Source organism: Eucyclogobius newberryi, unplaced genomic scaffold (assembly GCF_026437365.1).
Source record: "Eucyclogobius newberryi isolate DKJ021-1_F unplaced genomic scaffold, fEucNew1.0.hap1 SCAF_13, whole genome shotgun sequence".
Lineage (NCBI taxonomy): Eukaryota > Metazoa > Chordata > Actinopteri > Gobiiformes > Gobiidae > Eucyclogobius > Eucyclogobius newberryi.
The window spans coordinates 30,540,502-30,553,474 of NW_027315757.1; the positions used below are offsets into that span (position 1 = coordinate 30,540,502).

General features: G+C 39.4%; 1 protein-coding gene across 1 annotated transcript in view; it reads left to right on the plus strand.

Moving 5' to 3' along the window:
• The first annotated feature begins 3,759 nt into the window (after positions 1 to 3,759).
• pitpnc1a (phosphatidylinositol transfer protein cytoplasmic 1a) overlaps positions 3,760 to 12,973 on the plus strand; it is a 34,073-nt gene continuing 24,859 nt past the window's right edge. The window contains exon 1 of the mRNA XM_072443436.1: positions 3,760 to 4,051. Coding sequence (XP_072299537.1) covers positions 4,004 to 4,051 — 48 coding nt within the window. The 5' untranslated portion in view covers positions 3,760 to 4,003. The remainder of the gene's footprint in view (positions 4,052 to 12,973) is intronic.

Genomic DNA, 12,973 nt, shown 5'->3' on the forward strand with positions numbered 1-12,973 from the left:
ACTTTGAGCCATTATGTGCAACATTCCAGGAAAAGCAAGAATATCTCCTTGTAACAAGGCCTCCCACCAGACCTAGTTACATTATCTTTTAGCTGCATCTTACGCTTTTTTGTCTCAAAAGTTGTATTCATGTTCTAGAATATGTTGAATTCATAATGTCACATAAAGGTCAGGGGTCTGTATTATATAGAAGAATCAGTGTCGCAAGACATAGCCAATGTAAAATTAAACCTTATCATTATTTTTAGGTCCACAATCCTGCCATATTAATCATAAAGTCTGTTAAAATGACAACAATGACAATAGTTGAATAATGGCATCAGTTTTATTTCTGGTCAAGTGCAGAATGATGTCCCTCAGTCGCTGATACAGCAGTGAGTCTGGGACTTCTAGCCTCAACAATATAAATGTTCCCTTAATTTATTTACAGAGAAAACTTTAAACTATGATGACTAGAAGTCACTATTCATTTATCTTTGTAGTAAAACACAGGTCCCTTTGGACTGATGAAGCAAGTGCTCCTGATGGATGTTTTAACATTCCAAGAGCAGCAACAAAACCCACTGAAAAATCACTTCACCTTTCAAGAAACTCAAAAGCTTTCACTTCTTCTTAAGAATTTGTCTTAACTTATTTTCTCTTTCTCTTTCTTAGTTTTGTGAGTCACAATAAGATCACAACACAAAAGAAGCAGAAGTTTGCTATTTTCTCTGTAAATGGTGATAAGCCTAATGTATTTTCACAAGGATTCTGGACTCTTGTCAGTGTCATACGCTGCTGAGCGGAAATATCAACTGTGTGAAAAACTGTGACAAAGCCCACACATCAGAGCAGCACTCTCCCTGTTTCCCTGATACTAATGTGACATAATCACCTCACAGCCTCCAGCCGTCCCTTCACTCGCAGTCTTATATATGGCTCTATAGAGGTCCATTCCAAGCAATTATACACAACATTCTCAGATATTGTTCTTCTTTCTCATGCTTAAGTAGTGCAATCAAGCATTTTTTAATTCTCAGACAGCTGAATAACAACCTAACCTCCTTGGTCAGGTAATGATGAGACTTGTCATTTGTCCTTATTCAATGTGTGTGGCCTCTGTGGTCATTTATTGGTAAAGTTCATGTGACAGTACGTGACAGGCTTTTCCTTGTATACTTAACATTTCAGGCAAAGTATTGAAAACAAATGCTTTTTAATCAGGCGTTTAATGTGTCTCTGTGCACGCTTTTGGTGAAGAATCTGCGCACACAAAGCCAAACAGCCCACAGGGTAATTCTTGGCAGCGGAAATTGGTTTGAGTGAAGTGAAGATAACCACAATTTTCAGTGTGCAAACTCAAGACAAGATTGAAACGATTTTATTTGAAAAGAACTGTCTGCCGAACCACAAAGAATTTCCACAGGGACACAATATAAAACAGCCGAGCAGCCCCTCCCCCCACGCCTCCACCCATTATAATGTAATCATGAATCTATCCAGCGACGCCCGAGTAATACCAGTTTGTCTCCTTCTCAGATGAATGTCTCTAATAAACCTCTTATTAATTTTTTGGCTGGAGCACGACCCCCACCGTAGGAGACGAAAAAACACAATGAGACTTCCTCCAGACCGGACCGGCTGTGAGCTAAGGTTAACTTAAGTGACAGTAAAGGCCAAATGATGCTGAGCGGAGAGAGCAGAGGAAGACACGTCTCTTAGCAACAGTTTCTTCAACCTCCGTGTGCGTAAAGTCCAATAATAAATAAATGAATCGGACTGGATAAAGTTCCTTGACCACTGTATCTGTGCTTTAGTGTGGAGATGGTTAAGTAGGTGAGCAGAGGTCATATGGGCAATGAGTGAGTCTAGACAGGCAGTTATAGACAGTTATAATGTGTAGCCTATTCATTTAGAGTGAATTTTCTTTATAATTCTGCTTTTTGTTTAGGCCAGTGTTTCTCAGACTGTGGTGTGTGTACAGTTTGTAGTACCTAAGCTCCCTCTTCATGGATATCTCTAAAATTGTAGCCTTTGCGTAAAAAGACACATATGATTACTTTTCTAACGTTGTTCCCTCATCAAAAACATGCCTGGAGTAGCATTTAGCTTCATCTGCGCTAGTTTGATCAATTCTGGTTAGAAAATACTCTCCCCTCTGCTTCAAAAACACTCGATCCCAGTCAGTCCTGTAGGAAACAGCAGAGATCCAAAGATAATTTTGTTTTTACTTTACTTTGTTTTGCTTTTTTTTGCTCTAAAACATAAGATGCCAAACTAAATGTACTCAAGAGCATGTTTAAAGGCAATAACAATGGAAATAATGTATCATATTTGTCTTTTAAATTTGAGTCAAATCCATCCACATTGACTTGCTCCTTTGGGTTATTCATTGGACAGATCTTAGATAATGTCTTTGATTTAGACTTGATTTAGTCTGTGAATGGTTATTTTATTGACCAGGATTTGATCTGGGTGTACCTGAAGTCTAAGTATGGTCTTAGTTGGTGTGAAGAGTTTGAAAACCATTAAACTAGGCATGACTAATGATTCATAAGTGTTAAGCCAAAAAGCACTTGTAAATACAATAGACAATTCACATTTTGACAGTTTGTTTGTACTTTGTAGCCTACAGATCAATAAAACTACATTTACCCTTAACTACAGTGCAGCTGTAGGGTGTGACTGAGGCAAAACATCAGGAGGTCACTGCCAGTAATTCATCACTGTAGTGAACGTTATACTGCTCTCTACACACGTGAGGCTATTACTCCCTCTAGCGGTAAAACAGAAAACTGTGATTTATTTTCACTCTCAGCCTGTTATAACAAATAGAGCAATATAACAATAGAGCAACAAGTGTTATAATCAAATAAACTCAAAATGGAAAATTACAATCTTTACTTTAACATGTAATCGACACATGACTTGGTTGGATAATAGGTATACGCACATCACTGTAGGTGCCTGGCTACTGCAGTAAACATGTACAAAGAAAAGAGACAAGACAAGCCTGCAAACTTACTCCAAAACGGCACATAATTGACGTTTCGATCCAGATGGAGGTTGTTGCTTTCAGTCGCGTCTCACCCCCTTTATCTAACTTACGACCACTGGCCAATCCAAGAGCTGCAGTTGGAGTTAAACACACAATTATGTGACATGACTTGGTTGACATCTACTGTCAGAAGAAAGTACTGCAGGATGGTCTGGAAGAGAAAATGACCGTGTGCCACCTTCAAATTGAAGAATATTATTGACAGAGGTGTAAGTCTGGACCCGGTTTATGTGCTGCACTGTTTGAAACCCGTATGCACAAAAATGTAGGCTAAAGGATATTATTCAAAGCAAAGTGGATAGCACGCAAATCGTAAGACAACACCACAATCCGTGTACAGCATTGGGAAGATGGTTGTAAAAGGAAAAAAAAATAAAAAAAAATACGGAAAACCATCACATCTTTTGAGCGGAAGTGTTTTATTTTGTAGCAGTTCCGTTTTGGAGTCGAGCTGGAACACGCGCCGACGCTTGACGCGCTCGCTCCAGGCTGAAGCTGCTGCTGCGCATCCTTGGTCAGGGCTGTGTTTGGAGGCTACACACTGGTATTGTTTCAACTCTGCACGCTCCAGAGATCCCGTTATAACCTTTTCCACCGAGGAGCAGCCACTTCTTTCATCTCTGTGTGTGCAAACAAGAAACGTGCGTGAAACATCTCTCCCGCCGCAGGACTTTTTGTGTCATCTCTTCGAACTTCTTCCACTTAATCCGCGTGTTTTCTTTTGGGGGAAATGCGCGCGAGGAAGACTGTCTGCGTGCAATAATACTGACTGACTACTGGGCACTGGGAGTTGTAAGGTTCAAGCGAATGCACGCGCCAATGCAGAGGAAAGTGCAAGACAATCCGGGGAATTACTGAAGCTTTTGTTTACGCCGGACTCAACAAATGACGTCCCACCTGGGTTTCTCTGAACACTGAGGTCGGACAGGTCCTTCTCATCACCTCCGCGCATCTTCTGCAAACACAATGTTGATGAAGGAGTACCGCATCTGCATGCCTCTCACAGTGGAGGAGGTAAGTGAAGTTTGAAGTATTACCCACTGCAACTCAGCCTGCTATTGTCTATTGAGGGTCCAATTTGTTTAAAAAAAGAGAAAAGGACAAGAAAAAACATGGCACAAACACTCTAGGTTTGTTTCATTTGTGTCATTGTGCCTCTTTCTGTGTTTGCTTGAATTAAAGGAACGTTGAACTCTATTCGCGTTGTAATACGCACGGTCAACACCAGATGGCGCCACTGTTTGTCCGACTCATGCTGCATTGTTTTGGTTTTTTGCAGTATTAAAGCCATTTTAGGGACACCACAAGAAGAGATGCGAGTCAGATAGGATGAGAAGGAAGTAGAAATGCATGCAAATTGTAAATGCATACCTACTTTTTTTTTGGCATTGCATTTGTTTGCTTTATGCCAAACATTTAGAACATTATGCGTACATGGACTCTACTAATCAGCCACTGTTTGTACTAGATCTCTGCAGTTTAATTTCTGCTCCTATTTTTTAACCAGTGCTGTTGTTTTGTCCTCATGATACAAAGGCTTTTATCTGCTGTAGAAAACGATCCATTCCTGTGTTTCCTCATCCACCACAACTCCATATGGTGCTCCTGCTCTCCTTAATGTAGTTTCACCGCCATAAAGCTTTTTACACACCATTTAGCTCAGTTTATGAGTAGAGGTTACCAGGGTGCTTTTGAAGTGTTGGTGCATTGTTAGAATAGAAGCACAACTATTATGAGATCAGACACATTAAACAGCCTCAGTGAGTGATCAGTGTATTTGGTATAATTTAGTTTAAAACGTTCTCGAAGTGGGTTCTGATATGGCCTTATATAATCTTTAAATTCTATTTAAGACATAATCAGCGTTATCTGCGTCTGTCAGTTTTAAGTGTTAGAATCATAATGAGGAGAAAACGTAAATAAAAAATACTGTCACTGTTTCATTTTTTTTATGTATTAGGATTATTATTCTCGGAAGTCAGACTTTCTGACTGGAAATGTTATTGAGACATACAGTGCCACCACTTCACATTTAGTTTTACTTAAATAATGTTAGCTTCTATATGTGCAAAATTATCTCATAAAACATAATGAATAACCATGAGGATCAGTTAATCATTTCATCTTCACATCGAGGCTTTGTGTGTCTGTGTTTTTAGCACAACCGTGCGTTAGACAGAAAAGCACAAAATTACATCACAATTATTCTTTATTTTTGTTTACATCAGAAGTGATTCTTATATTGTCACATTTCCCCCACCCATGCAAAAACAAATATTTAATGTCCTCAGACAGCGAAAGTTCAATGCAGCTTATGTCCATTTTTTTTATATCGATCGATGAGACAGACAACTTGTCTATTGATTTCTTCAACTGTAGAGCCCTTTTAATAAACCTTTTGAGTATTTTCATTGAGTTTCACTTGTGTGGTTTCTGCCTGAAGGATGATTTCACAATATAAACATTGCTGTGTCTTTAGAGAACACTCCAGCCACTTGTGAGTGATTGGTGGTGGTTGGAGGGGCTGGTGGCGCAGATTGGCCGCCTCTCCTCTATCAGGCAACTCCAGGGAAGCTCGGTGCATTATTAGGACCCAAGGACAAATATGTACTCTTAGCTTTATTTTGGCTTGTATTCTGATTTCTCATATATTTAGCCAAGTTAATGTTGACAGTTCCTTGTGAAATGCACAGCACTTTTCTTCTCCATTGTTTGAACTGAATGATCAGCTGGTGCTGACTCCGCCCCCTGTTCTGTGAACTCTCACAGCTTCATTCAGAAAGTTTGAGGTTGACAGAATTGTGAACCTGTTTCTTAGTGCTGAGGGACGCTGAGTCTATCTGGGTAAGAGAAACCTATCCGCTTTGTAGTACAAGCCTCAGAGCTGCAGGTGATGAGATAATTAGGCCCGAGCGCCACAAGCTGGCGAGAGGCCTATTAATCTCGTAAGGCCGTGCGAAGCACGGCTGCGAAAGTGCGCACGTAGTGCGCACGAAATCGAGCGCGAAGCGCTCGCCCACTTCCAAACACTCACTAACGCACTCCTTCACTCATGCACGCCCCGTGCATACTAATTAGTAGTAGGAAAATGGAACATTACCGTTGTAAACGGGCGAAGCCCGTGCAAAAGTGCGCACTAAACGAGCACTTTACATTGAGATGACGACCGCGAAGCGGTCGTCATCCCCATATAAAGCACTCATTTGCGCTAAGTAGCTCACGAATACGTTCCCCATCTCTTGCATGTTCCGTGCATATAAGCATGTAATGCAAAAATTGAACATTATTACTGTATAGAGGGCCAAAAACACAAAGTGGGCGGAGCCCACTCAAAATTAACGAAAGTACCCGTCAGTGACCAGGGACCCACACCATGAGGTAGGAAAGCGCGAGCGCTTTCCGAAAATGTATAGTTTATGATATTTGAAAAATGGGAAACATTGTTTTCGCATCGGAATATTATTCTTTCTTTCTTTCTTCTTCTTCTTCTCGGGACCAACCCCCCTATTTTTCACCCAGTGAACATTGACGAAAAGTCACAAAAATGTTCACACCTCTAAAAATCGTGCCTCTCTACATTCTGGCTATTTCCCTTTTCTAAAATAAAAAAAATTGGCGCGTCAGCGCCCCCAAATGTACCAAAAATGCATTGAGAGATGGGAAATGACCCAAAAAAAATCTGATCGTAGAATCATGAAATTTGGCGCAGAGGTAGATGGTGACAAGAGAAGTAAAAAATATTAATACGGCAACGCCGTCCGCCCAACCAAATGTCGGCCATATTGCTTCAAAAATGGCTAAACATGACTTCGGAGTTTTTCCAAACGTCGTACTTTTACGAACTCCTCCCAGGGCGTTGGCCCTAAAAAGCTGAAATTTGGTGAAAATGCTACTGAGGAGTGGGACATCAAAAGTTATCCAAATTACATTGATACCTGTCACGGTCTCTGTGCGGCAAAGCCGCAAACTGTAGCAAGAATTTCAGAAATCTCCCAAATTTAACATTTCTGCCGTTTGCGCAGATAAAGTCCGAATTGCGTCAAATTAGAATCAGTTGTTAAACTCTTTGCCCTAAACCTACTTGAAGTGAAATAAATTAATTTGGAGCCACAGCGCCCCCTACAGATTTTATATGGAGGTTAAATATTTAGTTTTGCGAAATTATATGAAATTTGACACACAACTCAATTTTGGCATCCCCATCAGAAAAGTCAATGAGACCCATGTCATAATTGTTATGGCGTTGCCGTAATGATGACCGAAACCTTCCATGTTATTCCAATGGGGAATGTTTACACTTTAGACTTTCACAAACTCCTCTTAGGGCGTTAGACATATTAACCTGAAGTTTGGTGAGACTCATCTTCAGGGGTGGACCATCAAAAGTTATCCACATTTTTATTCAAAGAGTCACGGTGTCTGTGCGGCAAAGCCGCACATTTTGCCAAGAATTCAAAATAAAATAGCTTTTTGATGGTAAAACAAAGGGGAGAAGATGTGACAGCGTCACAGATTCAGCAGTAGGCGTAACAAAAGGACAATTGGGGCGCGTTAGCGCCCCCTCCTCTTGCGGCGTGGCGGCGGCGTAGCGAGGGCCGATCATTGCCGCTTGCGGCTATATTATTGTTGTTGTCTTCTGAAGCAGATAAAGGCCAATAAATTTGTTGGTTGTGACACAGTTGAATGGATCCCTCAGTTTTCTGATTGATGAGCCTGATGTTCCTGTTGGCATCTCTAAAGTTCACCCGCATGTCCAATAGCAAGTACTACAGTTATCATCAGCATTTACTTAGCGATAATGTCTATGGCTTAAATGTATAGAAAAATGTAACATAATTAAACAATTCAAAGTAGAAATAGTACTGTTTCAAAATACATGAAAATGTGCTTTCATCATTTTACCATATCCACATAGTTAGTCAATCACATTTAGACACTATCTAATACTAGAGACTATAGTGCTTGATATAGTTGATGTGTTTGGTAAAAAAATAATTGTTTTTTCTGGCAGATCTGAACACCTGCAAATCAACAGCTTCTGGTTTCTCATCTCGATCACAAACTATTGTGAGTGCTCTTGTGATGGCCTCAGCCTCTCCAGCTTTAGTCAAGAAGTTATGACCAGACAAATGACAGTTCAACAGGCATTCTCAGACATACTTGTGTTGAAGGAGAGGAAAGTTGAAGCGGTTCTTGAGATATCTCCACAATATGTCTTATATCTGCTATTTTGTGTTGTGTTTGGGGTTTGCTTAATGCAAAGTAATATTATTATTTATTGGCTTTCAAATCCCAAGTCTTTATAAGAAGTGTTATTTTCACAACACAAGACATAGCCACAGGTGACTTCCTGTTTATGGTTGAGGGATGCATGGACTATAAGGGGTGTTTTTCACCGCGGGCCGCATTTTGAAACGTATACGGAGCAGAGGGCCACAAACAACCCGACGATGTCGAATTTGTTGAATGACAAAGTGAATCATTAGAAAGTTTGCATTTGACATTGTTTCGATGAGCCTCCACACCTTTAATAAGACTTGGAACATTATTATTAGGTTGGTATAACATCAAAATACTTGAATTCTTCAAATTTTACAGTGAAAAGTACTACTTTTTGTTATTTAGACCAACTTAGCAGGAAGCCGGCCAACAAAAATTGGTCTGAGGGCCGCATTTAGCCCCCGGGCCTTAGTTTGGACATGCTTGGACTAAGTAGACGGGGGTGGACAGGTTTTTAAAAAAATAATAATCTCCTCTCTATTTACAAATGCAAAACAGTAACAATAGTGATAACAACATGTGCATGGGTGTATTTGTGTGTTCTCATTATTGTGTTAATTGTTTAAAAAAAAATATATATATATACATATATATAAATGTTTCCTTACTTTTTCTGATAATTGTGAATAATCATAAAATCGTGATATTTCTCATGATAATCGTGACTAAAATGAATATTGTGACATCTCTAATAACGAAACAAAAGTCAACCAAAAGCTAATAAAAGGAGGAAATAATATTATGAGGAAGTGTTTGCAGCACTTGGCTTCACTGTGACTGAGGTAGAGACGAGGAAAGACCACCGTGTCTACTGTGTCTTTAATGTTGGCAGCGACAGCATGAAGCCAAATCAACACATCAATAAAACACTTGTGACCGATTCAGAATTAGCCATGACAGTACCTGTCATGTTGAAAGGGACGTAAAAATAATTATTTCAAGGCTTGCACTACACATTGTTTCATTGTATAAACATTTTGATTGACAGGCTTTAAACGTTTCCAATCTGGCAAAACATTTCACCAAACTCTAAAGGCCACATTAAAAAGATCTACATGCATTATGGAATATTGAAAGCATAGGCCTTATGCATCAAACATCCTATTATGGAAAAGTTGTAAATATAACTAGAATATAAGAGATATATTAAGGGATAGAACCGTGATGCAGCATCAAATCTTAGGCCTTGCATTGTGCATCGAACCAAATGAGATTTCTGAAACATTACACTTCTAGTATATCGACTACAGGCAGATTACATGTTTTTATTGCACTAAACCCCTTGATAATCATGCACCCTTGCTCTGAGGGGGCTTGTCTGTCCACAGATTTTTCCCGATCCATGTCATGTGACATCAGCTCATGGTGTAAGCACAGTCCCCGCCGGCCTCCATATGTTTGTGTTGCTGTGAGCAAAAGCGCTCACAGTACATCACGACTGCAGCAGAATTGTGTTTACGTCCTCAGAGTAGAGCTGCCAAAGCTGCTGTGCGCTTACTTCACTCCCCGAGGATCGACCCAGACAGTGACCCAGCCCAAAAATCTCACATGAAATGAGACGAGCTCAGTCACTTCAGATGGCAGGCGACCAAACAGGAGCAGAACAGAATCAGAGAGGAGTGTTCTGCTGAAAACATCGAAGTAATTCAGTCAGAGCTGCTCCTACAGCAGATCAATACGTCCATAAGCCCCTGTATTCACACATGATATGTGGAGTAAACAATTTAAGTCAACACAACAAATATGTAGATATTTGTAGTGAAGTGCATTGTATGTTTTGATCCCAACTACACAGTGACTGTATCCTTGGATGATAAAGCTGATATAAATGAGATGTCATAACGGCACAGGTTTATCTGCATTGTTGTACAATTTTCATAGGACTGAAAATGTTATACAAATACATGACATGTGGCCACTGTAAGACTGTGAGTCAGGACATGTCATATTTCAAAATGTATTATGTAAGTTCTTGATCATTTTAGCCGCATTAAATCTCATAGGATTTTTTTGTTTTGTTCTATTGGAATTCGTGTGGGCTTCATAACTGCATTTTAATGCCAAAGTTTGCATTTTTTTATTTGGGTTTAGGTACCCAACTGGCAGCCCTTGTGTGGCTTAGAGGGCACCAGCGTGAGCTTGGCTGTGTGGATAATTGAAACCCCAGAAAGTGTTGGAGACTGTGTTATAAGACTCTTTAGGCTCTATGGGGGCATGTTTTTCTGCACCAGCTCAGACCCCTCTCTGAGCGTCTCTGCCCTACTCTCCCTGTGCTTCATTATTGTACTTCCTGCAGCATTGGCAGTATCAGCCCATTACAGCCTGCACCAAGGATAAAGCTATGGGCAATTACACGCAGTCAGAGTGATATGGACTGTGTGGCAAGACATAAATTATGCATTTAGCTGTGAACGCTTGATGGTGGATGTCTTGGGTTGGTTTGACTTATTATATCATAATTATGGAATATTTTGTTGAGTTATTTCAACTTCAAACTGGAGCCCAAAGACATATATGTAAAATGACAACATTAACGATGTGCCAAACACTGCTGTTGACCATTTTCTATTTACGGCACTAGTGGCACATGTGATTCAAACAAGTAAGAATAGAAAGCGTTGAAGAAAGAAGATCAGGGAATGTTACCACAACCTCAAAGCAGTGCAATCAATCATGTCTGTTGTAATGTTACACACAAGAAGGAATTACATAGTGAGTTTGGAGACTATTCAGTATTGTCATTAGCACAAATATCAGCTCTGGTTTGAACATATTAACCAGATCTAAAACTCAAATTAAATGTTATATTTCTCTTTGGTTACATGAATGACAAAAACTAAGTAACATAAAGTAACACAATTAATGTTCTTCTGCAGGGGTTTGTTATAGTTTCCCCTATGGGAGCAATTGCACTCTCACAAAACTAATTATGGGATTTGTTAAAAAAAACAACCCATTACTTTTCAGGGAAATTCATGAGCATCTGCACAAGGCCTTTACACAACCAAAACAGAAGATGGATGACTAAACATTAGTACATAAATCCTTTTAAAAGTCCCATGTCACACTGCACCTGTACTGGTATGTACATCCGCTATTGAAAAGCTGCAACTGATCCAAAACGCATTATCTAAGCCGCCATCTCTTTTTGACAAATACAATAAGTGCTGAGAATAAATGTCCCTGTTGCGTGTGAGTGAGTGAGTGAGTGGAGATGTGGGGCAGGTGGCATCAGGGCAGCAGCTGGCTCTGTCATGATACAAAGCTATAAGCATTAAGCCCCCCCATTGGCCTTGGACTCACAAATGTGGGCGTGGGCAGTCCCATTATATTGTTAGGGTAAATGATGTGTCTATTTAAATGTTATCAGCAGATCTGTTTTTGTACATGTCACTTTCCATCCCTGTAAAGCGCTCTGATGAGCTGCGACTCACTGCGCTGCACTCATTGAAGTGGCAAGTGCGTGCATGTGTTGCCTAATGAAAAGTAATTTGATTCTGAAGTATGCAAATATAAAAGTATCTTCTTACAAACACAAGGAAACACGTTTATCAGTATGTACCAAAAGGACTTTCACAATGTGTCTTAAAAAATAGGAATTCACAATGCACATTTTCAACATTTGAGAGAAGACTAACGTTTGAACTGATAAAGTAATACAAAAATCTGAGGCATTTATGAACATGTTTGTCGAGGTCTAAACTATAGACTGGCCTGGTTTTAAAAGACTCATTGAGACATCATATTTTGTACTATCGAAATAATTGCAGTTTTGATTGAATTGAGATTAATCTTTCCACACTACAACAGCGCACGCCATTTACCCAGTGAAGACAATGCGTTCATATGGGAGAGTACAGCACTCGCGGCACGGCAGAATCGCAGGTCCAAGTGTCCCTGGTTGCTATAGGAACATGATTTGCTCCCTGATGATGAGTTTCCTCTCTAATGATAAAGTGCCATTTCACATTCACACTGTGCACAGGTGTAAAATGCTTGATATGAACCCACATATCAGGCACTATATGTTCTAGAGATGTGATAGCTTTAATTAAAACATAAACTATTCAAGACTTTGTGCTATTCAGACAAATTAATCAGGATTTTTATCAGTTTCATAACCAAGTTTTTATTTTCAACCACTCTTTATGTATTTATATACCATGAGTGTAATGACGTAATAATGTAGTTGGTTTTCTTTAGATGTCAAATGTTTGACAGGGAGTCTACCTGAACCAGATTGTTGTTGTCATTTGTTTTTGACTGGATATCTACAGTATGATAATATATGTTCAAAATAATGTCTTCCAAACAAAAAAAATCATGTATAGTATAGTATTGTACATTATATCATAGTATAGGATAGGATAGTATAGTTTGATATAGTTAAGTATATTAGTAGTATAGTATAGCATAGCATAGCATAGTATAATACTGTAGTAGTATAGTATAATAGTAATATAGTATAGTAGTATAGTATGGTTTAGTATAGTAGTAGCATCGTAGTAGTATTAAAGTGAATATAGGACCTTAGCCCAAAATCCTCTAATTCCTGTTATTCACTAAACTTTGAAGATTTTTTCCCATTCAAAAGATATTATATGATCCCATGATAGGTTGTGTCCACGTAACTGCTATAATTGCAGATGGACTGCA